This window comes from Periplaneta americana, chromosome 8, assembly GCF_040183065.1.
Source record: "Periplaneta americana isolate PAMFEO1 chromosome 8, P.americana_PAMFEO1_priV1, whole genome shotgun sequence".
NCBI classification, from domain to species: domain Eukaryota; kingdom Metazoa; phylum Arthropoda; class Insecta; order Blattodea; family Blattidae; genus Periplaneta; species Periplaneta americana.
The window spans coordinates 84131411-84148747 of NC_091124.1; the positions used below are offsets into that span (position 1 = coordinate 84131411).

General features: G+C 37.4%; 1 protein-coding gene and 1 long non-coding RNA gene across 2 annotated transcripts in view; one reads left to right on the plus strand and one right to left on the minus strand.

The window, feature by feature from the left end:
- Positions 1-17337, minus strand: part of LOC138704835 (uncharacterized) — a 412725-nt gene that overhangs the window by 316211 nt on the left and 79177 nt on the right. The window lies entirely within an intron of this gene.
- Positions 1-17337, plus strand: part of LOC138704833 (short-chain dehydrogenase/reductase family 9C member 7-like) — a 91890-nt gene that overhangs the window by 8075 nt on the left and 66478 nt on the right. Inside the window, exon 2 of the mRNA XM_069833139.1 lies at positions 1809-2039. Coding sequence (XP_069689240.1) covers positions 1829-2039 — 211 coding nt within the window. The 5' untranslated portion in view covers positions 1809-1828. The remainder of the gene's footprint in view (positions 1-1808; positions 2040-17337) is intronic.

Here is a 17337-nt window from a genome sequence, read left to right on the forward strand (position 1 = left end):
ACTTTATCTGCAAACCAGTAGATTTCTTCATATGCGGAATGGAAAAACTACTCCAGCGATGATATAGAGTTACAAATAATGTAGGAGATGATATTAATACTTAATTTCTATCTTCTATTCATCTCCAAAAAAAATTTGTCACAGTGAAAAAAAGAAAAACTTCAAGAACTTTCGCATTAACCCAATAACTCGTAAATAATTGTTTATATAATTCTATATACACCACGATTAAAAATAAATCGCTAACAGTAAAAACAATAACACAATTCATTAGTTTGCATAATTATTGCATTATTGAAGGCATATGAAGAGTACAATGGAGAAACGGAGGATGAAAATTTATGCACAAATTTAGACCTTGTCATTCTGAATTTTAATTCAAGTTTATGGTAAGAATGTTGTGCGGTCAACATGATTTAGTTTAAGAGATGTAACACTTTTTAATTATTACTTTGTACAGTACTGGCAAATAAAACCGGTCCGGTTTTGCAGCTGATTTCAGAGCCTTGTTCACTCCAGAGCACTATAGACTGGCAACTAAGACTTTGGTGGTTCGAATCCTGCCTGGGAAGGAAACTTTTTCTTGTTCCTTATTCAAATTTATCCCCAATACTTTTCGATTGCAGCGATATTTTACTACTTAATTAATTTATTATTCCCAGAACATGAATTTATAAGGAACAAAAAAAAGTTTCCTTCCCAGGCAGGATTCGAACCACGAAAGTCTTAGTTACCAATCTATCGTGCTCTGGAGTGAACAAGGCTCTGAAATCAGCTACAAGGGTCGGTGCGGTTTTTTTTGCCACTACTGTACATTATAGGAATGTAAAAAAAATCCATCACAGACAAACAGAGAAGCAACAAGTTCACGTTCCAGGCTATTTTCTAGAATAGATCAGGCTGATTAAAACTAAAGTCTGTGTTTACGTGTTTGTACTACGATTACAGTAACAAAAATATTATATTCTCTAGACAATAAAACATTCATCGACATATAACAATCGAGTGTTTTCAAACAGAATATAGGCTCTATGTGAACTGCAGGTGTTTCGACAGGGCGGTATTTTCATGCAGTTTTTAGTGGGAGACGTAATTATACTTGCACAGCACATTATAGGACGAATATTTAGTAAAAATAACTAAAGTTAGTGGTTGTGGTTCTAATTAGAGTAACATTAACATTACTGTTCTTTATTCTGAATTACACTCTTTCAACACATATATGTCACTGAATAACTATAATTAATTACAATTAATTTTCACGTTACCGTTCCCGGGTTCCGGCAAGCTTCTCGTCAATTGTGAATGTTCACATCTAAATACATTTATTTTAACAATATTTCCGTTCTTGTTCTCGTTGTCGTTTCCGTTCCCGGCTTATTGTGGACCAGTCTTTAGCCATCAAATCTTCAACGGATCAGTCATCTACGCCATCTGGACTTAAAAATAGGAGACAAAAGAAGTATTTTAAAATTGTCTTTTTTTCTGAGTTCCTTGGTTTGTAGTTTGGAGTCAGACATTACAGAACCAAAGCAACTAATCTCAAGTAACTAATAAAAAATCAGCCGTTCGCTTTAAATAATTAATATTAAATACAATTACATTGAGCAGGTGATGTACTCAATTTACTACACTCCGTTAAGAATCCGGGACTCAATTTACTTCAAGGATTAAAATGGGTGTGACTCAATTTATTTCTCAGACAAAGGTAAACAACTGATTTACAGACTCAAATTACCTAGATTATTGATATTTTCAGGTTATGCAACCCTGCAACTATAGTGTATCGTACATTTCTTTTCTTGCAGACCTCAAATATATGTAGAAGATGTATCTCCTGGACAACATAAAGAAGAAGGTGTTTGTATTCGGTGCACTGTTAATTTTTTTCCGTGTGTTCATTTGGTCAACTCTAATTTTGAATTTCGTTTTGACTCTTACTTCATTTGTTCTCGCTGGCCATGTTTTCAACTTGCTATGGAACTTCATGCCAAAGAACTTTGTACGTAATATTGAAGGCAAGGCAGTATTTATTACTGGTAAGTTGAAGACTATTTCTTATAACACAATAATTCAGTACCGGTATTAATAAGTAGAGTTCCAAGTTGAGGCACATTTACTCTGAAGTTAATACGTACACAATAATACAGTGTTTACATAGCAGCTGGCAAGGTAGTCCCTCTCCTCATATATACATCATGTTAGATGGATGGAGCAATATAGGCCAAGCAAGGAAAAAATTAAATGTTCGCCTGAAGGACAAAAGTAAATATTACGTTGGTTGGAATACATCGCATTATCGTCTCTAGGGTGTACAAATGTAATATTATTCTTAGGCCTGTAAACAGTTATAGTGGGCAATACTATTTACAAAGGCACTTTGTAACAATTTTAATGATGACAATAATAATAATAATAATAATAATAATAATAATAATAATAATAATAATTATTATTATTATTATTATTATTATTATTATTAGAATAGCAGAACACATACCATTTGTAACTGAAGGCCTACATAAATTACAAAATAAGAAAAGAGGCAACACAAAAACTGTAATTATTATAAAACATAGGTCAAAGAAATAGACTTGTCTGAAACTAATTAGATTACTATAAAAGAAACTATATTTAGGTAAAATATTTAGAAAACAATATGTTTTATTTAATACAAACCTAACCCCTGTATGGTTAAAACTCGTTACCAAGAAACAAATATAATAAATACAGTACTATATTTAAAATAAAAATAAGTGAAGTATTCTACTTAGTAAGAATTTAATATTAGTAAGAAGTCAAAATGAAAGTCTTGTAGGTTACAATAGAGTAAACTAAGCATCAATTGAAGTAAAATGAAGTACTGGTATCACAAATTAACAAGGTACTTGTTTAAAATATACGACACGTTAAATACTAGTACATTATGCAACGAGCCTATAATGGTAGTAATTAAGACGCAAGTATGATTGTTTATAAAACGAGCGCAAGCGAGTTTCATAATTTTCATACGAGCGTCTTAATTACCATTATAGGCAAGTTTCATACGACTTTTTATGCTCGACCATATTTCTAACTTGAAATTATTTAAAATCAGGTCTTCTTATGGTTATGTGCTAACTGACCTGAATTGTGAGATGTGCGCAGACGCGAAAGTATTGATTTTTTCCGAGGCCGAATGTCATTGACCTTGGCAGAGAATAAGATGAAGATTACTCTGTTATAACCTGGAAATTGATTTAGAATTGAAAAACGAGATGAAAAATTGAATTTATTTGAATATTATTTACAATTAACGCTAATTATTATAACAGAACATAACCTTCTGCGACAGTATTGGATTTCCAGCCTCCGTGACTTTTCGCTAATTGTCTTTCGATTGCATATCCGAGAATAATCGATATAACGGTACGAAGCTGACTTGTCATTGGCGGAACACCTGAACTGTAATGAGTAGGTGTACTTTAATGACGTGTATTAAAGGACTGCTACCAGGTGTATAATTACTACATTTCGGCATGGTAGAGCATAAAATAATATAGGGGAGAGTTGGCTAAAACAGATGGTACGGCAAAACAGGATACCATATTTATTTAGTAGGAAAATGGTGCCACCTCTCAAATAAGGTATGCATTCCCTTCCTATACGCAGGAACTTCATTGGGCAGCTGTTACTTGATGAGAATTCCATCCTATGTGTTTTGTGTGAATCAGAATTTAGAAAACCCAACCCCGTGTTTCCTAAAATATTTCCTTCATTTTAAGGTGTTCATAACGAGGTATTTTTAACTTCAACAGTCAATAAGTAAGTGTTTGAAATAATTCTATAGTTATTAATCTTCAATTGTAGTTCAGTTAAATTCGATATCTTTCTTCGTAACTATCGGTGCTTCATATTTTAAATTTCAACGCGTGGTCTAACCAAATGAGATACCACACGGTTGGCCAAAACGGGATAGTGCCTTGTTATTATAAAAATTCTCCAAACTCGGTATAAGGTAGGACCAACAAATAATGATAAAAGACGAGGCGAGGCAGCAATATTGATCTCTTCACCTGACAAGAATGAGCTTGCAGTAGCTATGGAAGCAAGGGCAAGAAAAATGGTAAAGAAATTAAACTCTAAGAAATCGGCAGTAGGCCTAAGTGTGGCAATAAGTTTTCTGTGGAAAACAAAAAATGGAAAAGCAATTCAAGAAATGTTAGGTCCACCGATCCCTAAAACAGCTCTGAGGAGACGGAAAACAAGGACAAAGCTGAGGCATGTATTTATTGTAACGACCTCTATTCAAACTCAAAATCCGAGGGATGAATCCGGTGTGCCTAATGTCAAGAGTGAACTCACGAGGAATGCAGTGGCATAGATCCAGAAGATTGTGACGAATTCATATGCGATTTTTGTAAATGAACATTTCTCAATTTGAATAATTACAATATTTATAATAATTAATAGCAATATAATGTAAAAAATGTCATGGAAGTAATTTGGTTTGTTCACACTCATGTTTTGTGTGCAATTTTTGTGACTTATTTATTAATATTACAACAATTTTAATAGATTTATATAACTGTCCCGTTTTATGTAGCCACTTTGGCAAAACGGGACACTTGCACAATGTTATTTATTTATTTATTTTTATTGCTAGTAAGATTGAAATGAATACAAGTTAATAAATACAAAGAATGATAAACTAGCCCAATCGTGAATGAGTAAGACTCGTCCTCAGGAGGGGATTCCAATACAGACAAAAATAAAATTAAAATTGAGAGTGAACAGATATTAAATAGTGTTTAATATGTTTAAACCCAAACTATAAATCCAATATAAATCTTTTTATTTTTTTATTAATTTGGAGAGGATTCGTGGTCAAAATAATATTGGAATAAAATTTGTTTAATAGTCTGGGACCTTGACTCATGCTATGATAAAAAGCTGCATTGGTTTTACATTTTGGTTCAGACAAACGCAGAGAATTCATATTTTTAGTTCTATATTTATGTACAAACATTATTTTCCTTATAAGCATTGTAATACAGAGCACATTTCCAAATCACTTATTAAAATACATTCCTTAAGGGACTCATAAACAATAATTGTTTCTTATTGCTCTCAGTGGTCTCGAAGATATTAGCTATTTCGCGTTAAGTACCTTATTTCAGCCAACTCTCCCCTATTAATACTAATTTAATTATATATTTTAACTATCTTCTATTTCTAATTTGGATTTATACGGTATAATTTCTAATATACTATAAATATCGGTACACTTCAAAATCATGTAAATATAGATTTTAGTCCAAAATTAAGACAGTGTTTTTTTTTTTCAGCAGTTGTGACGCATTTTGCCATTTCAAAGAAAATTACTTAATTCTTCTGCAAGTGTGTGTGTGTGTGTGTGTGTGTGTGTGTGTGTGTGTGTGTGTGTGTGGAAGGAATTTAATAATGTATATTTAAAAATTTGTTCCAATCGAATTTCGTTTTCGACATCGCAATGACTTCACGCAGACACACACAACTGTCCCAGCTTTAGTGCTAGTAAGTACGAAACCTTCAACCAGACCGGGAAAAGTAAACAAGCCCTGGCTAGCCTGTTCCCCCACCTCCGTCCAACAGTCCGCTATCCAGGGACGGCTGGTCCATAAGAGCTGCAGCACTCCCTGCTTTGACAGGAAAATAAAAATAATATTTATTTTAATTTTTAGAAGAATTGTTACAGCTTTTATTGGTAAATTGCTTTTTATTTCATCTGGCAGGGAATATGTACTATTATCTTATGCATAATCTTTTTGCGCGTCGACTGTATTGGAATTGACACTGCATTCAAAGTCGTCCTGGGATCTGCAGGGTGGTCAGCTCATAGAGAGTGTGTCTTGCATGGTCAGGGGGCAGAGAGGTGAAGGGAAGCAGAGGGAAACTGCCGCTGTTTAAAACCCATATCTCGCTGCAGTGCTTGCAGAGCCAGGCCACAAGGGATCTTTCCTCTCCTCCCACACCGCTATTGTAATGCTGCGTCAAATGGATTCTCTATTCCCTTGAAACTTAATGACAAAATTTTTATTTTCTTTTCACATACTTATTGTTGTAGAATCTTATCGAGTTAATATAACGAAATTAATATTCTCTTTTACCTTATTATTACGTATATATCCAGCCTCCAGCAGAACCTAATATTTACCTTAACTCAAAATGATTGCACGAGTAGATTCCTTTGATACGGCACGTAAAATACGAAAGAGACTTCTTTTCCAGTTTTAGAAAATTGTTGACCATCGGTATATTTGAGTGTTGCTTTGGTGTGACGTCTTAATACCGTGACTTAAGCAGTGCAAATTTGCAAGCATGAGTGTGAGTGAATTACAGAATATTAATTTTATTTTTCTCAACTTTCCCTTGCGGAGAATATTGATACAGGGACATCATTTTATTTTTACTAACATTTTTAATATTAACCTGGCTATACCTTTCGATTAATGATTGAGACCCGGAAACACCGTTTGCTACCTCATTCCTCGACTGGAGTTCAATGATACTGGCGTAAAATACAAATAAATCACTTTACTAGGTACAGGAGGGAAGAAAAGTAGTTCATCCATTTACGTAAAGTAGGAAATATCGCGATTTTGAGTGTGATAATTTTCATTAGGTTTTATTTAATCAAAATACAGTACAGTATTAACAATAAGTGTTTTTACTCACGAACTCAGTTATCCATGCGAACGTATTCATTATGCAGTGTATATTATAAGTCTACAGCACATTAGCGTACGATATAGAGAATGAAGTTAAAATGAAAAATAATCATAATATGGATATTTAAACACATTTTTTAAAATGGTGGCCGTTCATTTCGATACAGGCTTCAGTTCTTTTGTGCCTATTATCGCACTATAGACTATTCCATCTAATTCCAATTACCAGTTTCGCCCTTCATACTTAGTAACTCATGTTGAAATAATTCTGTACCTACTCTATAAAAGAGTACCTTACGTACTGCAAATTCAGTCTTCACTTCTGCCCGACCCGCACAGATAAAATTACTCAGACATGCTATCTACTGTCCGTCCAAGTGGTTATGTCGCAGGTTCGTAGAAAGGGGGGGATCACGTGATAGTTAATTACTTAACGAGGCCCTTTTATTTAAGTTATTTTAAACAGTTGCATAACATTACGTAGACGTCCAATTAATTCCTAACAGAAATTAATGTTTTCAGAAAAGAGCTAAGAAAGCCCAGCCACTAGTCTTTACAGTGGAGCGAGCAGAAGCAGGTGGGGGAAATCGGGATGCGACGTAGGCAAACGGACGACAGTACCTGTGTGAAAATATGATTCAACTATTGGTAGTTTTCGTCACTGGAGAACGCGAACATATTTCTGAAACGTACTATAATCACACAGTACTGCGGCCTTCGTTCTGTGTGGAGAAGGGGTGGGAGTGAAGTACATTCAAAAACTCAGGTACAATAAAAGTTGAAGTAAAAATAAAATGATGTCCCTGTATAATGAAGTGAAAGTAAAAGGTCGTCCGTTACTCGACTTAAATCTTACTTAAGCTTCATCAGCCGAAAGAGTGCATATACTGTATGTAAGGAAGTATAACAATGAAATTTACGCTAAGCATTTGTGGTTACGTGGATGTGAACAAACAAATATCTGTATTTTGTTTTCCTTGCCTCCTCTTCGGTGGTGATGCTGCATGGACTAGGAGTAGTGTGACAGATTTAGGGCATTTGCCCCTAAAAAGTAAAATGCACGAATCTTCGCAGTCTCACCTGAAAAATGTTGTTTCATTGGCTATGTTACGCAACTCATACTGCTGTGCAATTAAGTGAAATGAACAGAACAAACATTCTCAAACATAATCAAGAAGTGAGAAAAAATCGTGAAATTATTTTAAAAATATATTGATTGTATCAAATTTTGTGGCCAATATGAACTTCCCCTTAGGGGACATGATGAAAAAACAATTCGAAGAACCCTGATGTGTTTCGTGGGTTGCTACAGTTCGTGAGTAATCTAAACGAGCCTCTCAAAAATCATTTGGAACATGCCACTGTTTAAGGTTATTCTAAGACAATTCAGAATGAACTGGTAGATTGTAAGTTGAGTGTCTGCCGATCTGAAATTCAGACTGAAATCGATGGTATTAGTTTTTCTTAGGGATTAGCAAATGGTCCCACAGACATCTCCCAACTAAGTCAGGAAGTTTTGGTTTTTCGATATGTAGTGCATTTATTTTTGTCCTATTCTTATTAGTAATGGTATCAAGAAGTGAAATTTGTATGTACCGAAATCTACTGCAGCTCTCCCAATCCACAAGTTCACGAGCCGCCACTACCGCTATCAATGAACCTTTATCTCCTCCATCGTGACCTGAACTTCAAACTATTAATAAGTTATGAACTTAGATATTAGTACGGTCGCAAACTACATCTGAGCATTCTGATAAGATTTTGCATAATTTTCTCTTATCTCCTTCAATGCAAAAACTTGCTTTATACAGTCAACTCTGGATTTAATGAACTCGATTATAGTAAACATTCTTCTATAGCGAATTTAAATCATTGACCCCTATCCACATACATTACTTAATATACTTTAACAATTCGGTTTTAGTGGACTCTCAACTTGGATTTTAGTGAACCTAAGAAGTATAACTTACAAAAAAAAAAAAAAAAAAAAAAAAAAAAGATCATTGCAACACAACATTAGAAAAATATTTTCAGATAACATTTCTGCATGAACTGTTCTTTATCTAAGCTATTGTTTATTGATAGCATGCAGACACTGCGTAGGAAGGGGTGAATGAGGATCCCAGGGAAAGTCCTTGGTCAAGTCCAGATGACAACAGCTCCTAACCGACATGTACAATGGGAGGGGTGAACGAGGGCCCAAGGAAAGTCCGTGGCCAAGTGCAACGCCCTTTTTTGCGAGCCCACAGTGTAAATGAGAGAGGGAGTGTTGGGATGAGGGACTACATGTGACTAACAGTGCTGTATTTCTCAGTATGGAAAATGTAGAGTCAAATATACTCGTAGAAAAAGCACAGTCTCTGCAGAAAGACCTCAAATGAATAAGAAGTACTAATGAGAAAAGTATACAGAAAGCGCTGCATATAGGCCTAACTGATTATTTCAGTGCTAATGGAAAATAAAGCTAAAAAATTATCCTATTTATTATATTGCTTATTAACAGATTGTACAGAGACATTTTATTTTTACTTCAATTTTTATTGTACCTGAGTTTTTGAATGTACTTCACTCCCACCCCTTCTACTAATGAAGTTCAACCGTCCTCCACACAGATCCAAGACCGCATATACAGTCATAGTGGCCTTACGGTCATAGTAAACAGTACGTTCCAAAAATATGTTCGCGTTTTCCAGTGACAAAAGAGCTTTCAATATTGAATCATTTTCGCACAGGTACTGTCGTCCATTTGACTACGTCGTATCCCGGTTTCCCCCACCAACTTTTATTCGCGAGCTGGTGGCTGGGCTGTCTTAGCTCTTTTCTGAGAACATTAATTTTTGTTAGGAATTGGACGTCTACGCAATATTATACAACTGTTTAAAATAACTTAAATAAAAGGGGCTCGTTAAGTAATTAACTGTCACGTGATTTCCTTCCTTTCTACGACCCTACGACATAACCACTTGGACGGACAGTAGACAATATGTCTGAGTAATTTTATCTTTCCTAATCGGGCAGAAGTGAAGATTGAATTTACAGTACGTAAGGTACTCTTTTATAGGGTAGGTACAGAATTATTTCAACATGAGTTACTAGTACGAAAGACGAAACTGGTAATTGGGATTAGGTACAATAGTCTATAGTGCGATAATAAGCACAAAAGAACTGAAGTCTGTATCGAAATGAATGGCCACCATTTTAAAAATGTATTTAAATATCCATATTATGATTATTTTTCAATTTAACTTCATTCTCTATATTGTATACTAATGTGCTGTAGGCAGTATAATATACACTGTATAATGAATACTCCACATGGACACCTCAGTTCGTGAGTAAAAACACTCATTGTTAATACTGTACTGTATTTTGATTAAGCAAAAACCTAATGAAAATTATCAAACTCAAAAGCGCGATATTTCCTAGTTTACGTAAATGGATGAACTACTTTTCTTCCCTTCTATACCTAGTAAAGTGACTTGTTTGTATTCTACGCCAGTATCATCGAACTCCTGTCGTGGAAGGGGGTAGCAAACGGCGTTGATCCAGAGGTATAGCCAGGTTAATATTGAAAATGTTAGTAAAAATAAAATGATGTCCCTATAGATTGTAAAGCAATAAAATCAGTTCTATTTTATATAGGCTATTGTATTTTGTCTCTTACTACTATTTTTATTTTAGTAGGTTATTTTACGAAGCTTTATCAACATCTTAGATTATTTAGCGTCTGAATGAGATGAAGGTGATAATGCCGGTGAAATGAGTCCGGAGTCCAACACCGAAAGTTACCCAGCATTTGCTCATATTGGGTTGAGGGAAAACTCCAGAAAAAACTTCAACCAGGTAACTTGCCCCGACCGGGAATCGAACCGGAGCCACCTGGTTTCGCGGCCAGAGGTACTAACCGTTACTCCACAGGTGTGGACTCTTACAACTATCTTCATTCAGTAAGGGAAGGAATTTTAGTTACCGGTATAGGAAACTTCGGTCATAGTGAACAAATACAGTATTTGAGTCTCTAGAACAGGCATAGGCAAAGGGAGGGGCGGTATAGATGATCGAATTCAATACTTGCAAAATATTTCGGACGTAGCTGCTGTGCTTACATCAACGGATAACTAAATGAACTAGACTTCTCTTCTGCTTAGGGATATACAAAACTAATGCTGCATGTCATTACATTAAACATTTCAAATCCAACCAAATACGCAATACAGGCATTCATATGGTTACTGTAGATCAGCACTCATTATAAATTATCACTTATAAGCTTTAGATCGTCTAAACAGTTTGGTCAAGACGAGTTTTTCTATGTTATTTAGTCAACAATCCGAAGACAAGTTTGAAATTCATGACACCAATAAGACATCATTCATAAGGCAACTAAGCCAGGAGATATTGGGAGTGGGTAAAAGGGATTTGCAAAAATGCATTATCTCAATTTGTAGTTGGCAGAATATTAATCATTATTATTAAATATTACATCAATTTTAAAGTAATAATTTTCCAAACAGTAACTAATGCTGATATAAATTCATGAAAGAACTGTGTGCAAAAGTTATAGATTTCTTTTCCATTTGAACAAGTTTGACCTATCTTAAGAATATGAGTCAAATGTACACCTAAATATCTGCTACATCCTAAATATTTACAACAATTTTTACACTTGTTCATATCAAAACATCTAGAATAAAAGCACTAAAGGAATTGCCAATTTCTAGTGCTAGAAATATTTATTCTCCCATTAATTATTTTAAATCAATAATTTCCGAAGTAATTAAGAAAATTAATGAAACATATATTAGGTTAATTTACGACAGGTTTGGAGACTTTTCAGTTCAACATTTTTTTCCCCCATATTTGAAACAATGGATCTCGTCATGTTCAGTCTCGAAGTGTTAACGTACTGCAGTCAAACGTATGAAAACTAACACCGCGCACTCAGCTGCAGTGAATCTCGTCATATTCAATCTCAAAGTGCTATCGTACTGCAGTCAAATGTTCCAAAGATAACACCGCGCTCTCAGCTGCAGTGAATCTCGTCATGTTAATCTCAAAGTACTATCGCAATGCAGTCAAATATTCCAAAGCCAACACCGCGCTCTCAGATGCAGTGAATCTCGTCATGTTAACCTCAAAGTCCTATCGCACTGCAGTTAATTGTATGAAAGCTATCACCGCGCTCTCAGCTGCAGTGAATCTCGTCATGTTCAATCTGAAAGTGCTATCGTACTACAGTCAAATGTATGAAAGGTAGCACCGCGCTCTCAGCTGCAGTGAATCTCGTCATGTTCAATCTCAAAGTGCTATCGTACTGCAGTCAAATGTATTAAAACTCTCACCGCGCTCTCAGCTGCAGTGAATCTCGTCATGTTCATTCTCAAAGTGCTATCGTACTGAAGTCAAATGAATTAAAGTTAACACCGTGCTCTCAGCTGCAGTGAATCTCATCATGTTCAATCTCACAGTGCTATCGTACTACAGTCAAATGTATGAAAGCTATCACCGCGCTCTCAGCTGCAATGATTCTCGTCATGTTCAATCTCAAAGTGCTATTATACAGCAGTCAAATATATGAAAGCTATCTCCGTGCTCTCAGCTGCAGTGAATCTCGTCACGTTCAATCTCAAAGTGCTATCGCACTACAGTCAGATGTATGAAAACTAGCACCGCGCTCTCAGCTGCAGTGAATCTCGTCATGTTCAATCTGAAAGAGCTATCGTACTACAGTCAAATGTATGAAAGATAGCACCGCGCTCTCAGCTGCAGTGAATCTCGTCATGTTCAATCTCAAAGTGCTATCGTACTACAGTCAAATGTATGAAAGCTATCACCGCGCTCTCAGCTGCAGTGAATCTCGTCATGTTCAATCTCAATTTGCTATCGTACTACAGTCAAATGTATGAAAGCTATCACCGCGCTCTCAGCTGCAGTGAATCTCGTCATGGTCAATCTGAAAGTGCTATCGTACTACAGTCAAATGTATGATAGCTAGCACTGCGCTCTCAGTTGCAGTGAATCTCGTCATTTTCAATCTCAAAGTGCTATCGTACTACAGTCAAATGTATGAAAGTAATTACCGCGCTGTCAGCTGCAGTCAATCTCGTCATGTCCAATCTCAACGTGCTAACATACTGCAGTCAAATGTATGACAGATAGCACCGCGCTCTCAGCTGCAGTGAATCTCGTCATGTTCAATCTGAAAGTGCTATCGTACTAGAATCAAATGTATGAAAGCTAGCACTGCGCTCTCAGCTGCAGAGAATCTCTTCATTTTCAATCTCAAAGTGCTATCGTACTACAGTCAAATGTATGAAAGCTATCACCGCCCTCTCAGCAGCGGTGAATCACGTCATGTTCAATCTCTATTTGCTATCGTACTACAGTCAAATGTATGAAAGCTAGCACCGCGCTCTCAGCTGCAGTGGATCTCGTCAAGTTCAATCTGAAAGTGCTATCGTACTACAGTCAAATGTATGAGAGCTAGCATCGCGCTCTCAGCTGCAATGAATCTCGTCATGTACAATCTCAAAGTGCTATCATACTGCAGACAAATGTATTAAAGCTATCACCGTGCTCTTAGCTGCATTGAATCTCGTCATGTTCAATTTGAAAGTGCTATCGTACTACAGTCAAATGTATGAAAGCTATCACCGCGCTCTCAGATGCAGTGAATCTCATCATGTTCAATCTCAAAGTGCTATCGTACTACAGTCAAATGTATGAAAGCTATCACCGCGCTCTCAGCTGCAGTGAATGTCGTCATGTTCAATCTCAATAGTGCTATCGTACTACAGTCAAATGTATGAAAGCTATCACCGCACTCTCAGATGCAGTGAATCTCGTCAAGTTCAATCTGAAAGTGCTATCGTACTACAGTCAAATGTATGAAGGCTAGCACCGCGCTCTCAGCTGCAGTGAATCTCGTCATGTTCAATCTCAAAGTGCTATCGTACTACAGTCAAATGTATGAAAGATAGAACCGCGCTCTCAGCTGCAGTGAATCTCATCATGTTCAATCTCAAAGTGCTATCGTACTACAGTCAAATGTATGAGAGCTATCACCGCACTCTCAGCTGCAGTGAATCTCGTCATGTTCAATCTCAATTTGCTATCGTACTACAGTCAAATGTATGAAAGCTATCACCGCGCTCTCAGCTGCAGTGAATCTCGTCGTGTTCACTCAGAATGAGCTATCGTACTACAGTCAAATGTATGAAAGCTCGCACTGCGCTCTAAGCTGCAGTGAATCTCAACATTTTCCATCTCAAAGTGATATCGTACTACAGTCAAATGTGTGAAAGCTATCACCGCGCTCTCAGCTGCAGTGAATCTCGTCGTGTTCAATCTCAAAGTGCTATCGTACTACAGTCAAATTTATCAAAGCTAGCACCGCGCTCTCAGTTGCAGTGAATCTCGTCATGAACAATTTGAAAGTGCTATCGTACTATAGTCAAATGTATGAAAGCTAGCACCGCGCTCTTAGCTGCACTAAATCTCGTCATCTTCAATCTCAAAGTGCTATCGTACTACAGTCAAATGTATGAAAGATAGCACTGCGCTCTCAGCTGCAGTGAATCTCGTCATGTACAATCTCAAAGTGCTATCGTACTGCAGTCAAATGTATTAAAGCTTGCACCGAGCTCTCAGCTGCAGTGAATCTCGTCATGTTCAATCTCAAAGTCCTATAGTCTACAGTCAAATGTATGAAAACTATCACCGCGCTCTCAGCTGCAGTGAATCTCGTCATGTTCAATCTCAAAGTGCTATCGTACTACAGTCAAATGTATGAAAGATTGCACCGCGCTCTCAGCTGCAGTGAATCTCGTCATGTTCAATCTGAAAGTGCTATCGTACTACCGTCTAATGTATGAAAGATAGCACCGCGCTCTCAGCAGCAGCGAATCTCGTCAAGTTCAATCTCAAAGTGCTTTCGTACTAGTCAAATGTATTAAAGCTTGCACCGAACTCTCAGCTGCAGTGAATCTCGTCATGTTCAATCTCAAAGTGCTATCGTACTGCAGTCAAATGTATTAAAGTTAACACCGTGCTCTCAGCTGCAGTGAATCTCATCATGTTCTATCTCAAAGTGCTATCGTACTACAGTTAAATGTATGAAAGCTATCACCGCGCTCTCACCTGCAGTGAATCTCGTCATGTTCAATCTCAAAGTGCTATCGTACTACAGTCAAATGAATGAAAGCTAGCACCGCGCTCTCAGCTGCAGTGAAACTCCTCATATATTGAATCTCAAAATGCTATCGTACTACAGTGAAATGTATGAAAGCTAACACCGCGCTCCCAGCTGCAGTGAATCTCGTCATGTTCAATCTCAAAGTGCTATCGTACTACAGTCTAATGTATGAAAGCTATCACCGCGCTCTCAGCTGCAGTGAATCTCGTCATGTTCAAACTCAAAGTGCTATCGTACTACAGTCAAATGTATGAAAGCTAGCACTGCGCTCTAAGCTGCAGTGAATCTCGTCATGTTCAATCTCAAAGTGCTATCGTACTACAGTAAAATGTATGAGAGCTAGCACAGCGCTCTCAGCTGCAGTGAATCTCGTCATGTTCAATCTCAAACTGCTATCGTACTACAGTCAAATGTATGAAAGATAGCACCGCGCTCTCAGCTGCAGTGAATCTCGTCATGTTCAATCTCAATGTGCTATCGTACTACAGTCAAATGTATGAAAGCCATCACCGCGCTCTCAGATGCAGTGAATCTCGTGATGTTCAATCTCAAAGTGCAATCGTACTACAGTCAAATGTATGAAAGCTATCACCGCGCTCGCAGCTGCAGTGAATCTCGTCATGTTCAATCTGAAAGTGCTATCGTACTACAGTCAAATGTATGAAAGATAGCACCGCCCTCTCAGATGCAGTGAATCTCGTCATGTTCAATCTCAAAGTGCTATCGTACTACAGTCAAATGTATGAAAGCTATCACCGCGCTCTCAGCTGTAGTGAATCTCGTCATATTCAATCTCAAAGTGCTATCGTACTACAGTCACATGTATGAAAGCTAGCACTGCGCTCTCAGCTGCAGAGAATCTCGTCATGTTCAATCTCAAAGTGCTATCGTACCACATTCAAATGTATGACAGCTAGCACCGCGCTCTCAGCTTCAGTGAATCTCGTCATGTTCAATCTGAAAGTGCTATCGTACTACAGTCAAATGTATGAAAGCTAGGACCGCGCTCTTAGCTGCACTGAATCTCGTCATGTTCAATCTCAAAGTGCTATCGTACTACAGTCAAATGTATGAAAGCAAGCACTGCGCTCTCAGCTGCAGTGAATCTCGTCATGTACAATCTCAAAGTGCTATCGTACTGCAGTCAAATGTATTAAAGCTGGCACCGCGCTCTCAGCTGCAGTGAATCTCGTCATGTTCAATCTCAAAGTGGTATCGTACTGCAGGCAAATTTATTAAAGTTAACACCGTGCTCTCAGCTGCAGTGAATCTCATCATGTTCAATCTCAAAGTGCTATGGTACTACAGTCAAATGTATGAAAGCTATCACCGCGCTGTCAGCTGCAATGAATTTCGTCATGTACAATCTCAAAGTGCTATCATACAGCAGTCAAATATATGAAAGCTATCACCGCGCTCTTAGCTGCAGTGAATCTCGTCATGTTCAATCTGAAAGTGCTATCGTACTAGAGTCAAATGTATGAAAGCCTTCACCGCGCTCTCTGCTGCAGTGAATCTCGTCATGTTCAATCTCAAAGTGCTATCGTACTACAGTCAAATGTATGAAAGCTATCACCGCGCTCTCAGCTCCAGTGAATCTCGTTATGTTCAAACTCAAAGTGCTATCGTACTACAGTCAAATGTATGAAAGCTAGCACTGCGCTCTAAGCTGCAGTGAATCTCGTCATGTTCAATCTCAAAGTGCTATCGTACTACAGTCAAATGTATGAGAGCTAGCACCGCGCTTTCAGCTGCAGTGAATCTCGTCATGTTCAATCTCAAAGTGCTATCGTACTACAGTCAAATGTATGAAAGATAGCACCGCGCTCTCAGCTGCAGTGAATCTCGTCATGTTCAATCTCAAAGTGCCATCGTACTACAGTCAAATGTATGAAAGCCATCACCGCGCTCTCAGATGCAGTGAATCTCGTCATGTTCAATCTCAAATTGCCATCGTACTACAGTCAAATGTATGATAGCTATCACCGCGCTCTCAGCTGCAGTGAATCTCGTCATGTTCAATCTCAAAGTGCTATCGTACTACAGTCAAATGTAAGAAAGCTATCACCGCGCCCTCAGATGCAGTGAATCTCGTCATGTTCAATCTCAAAGTGCTATCATACTGCAGTCAAATATATGAAAGCTATCTCCGCGCTCTCAGCTACAGTGAATCTCGTCACGTTCAAACTCAAAGTGCTATCGTACTACAGTCAAATGTATGAAAGCTATCACCGCGCTCTCAGCTGTAGTTAATCTCGTCATGTTCAATCTCAAAGTGCTATCGTACTAGAGTCACATATATGAAAGCTAGCACTGCGCTCTCAGCTGCAGAGAATCTCGTCATGTTCAATCTCAAAGTGCTATCATACTACAGTCAAATGTATGAAAGCTATCACCGCGCTCTCAGCTGTAGTGAATCTCGTCATGTTCAATCTCAAAGTGCTAATGTACTAC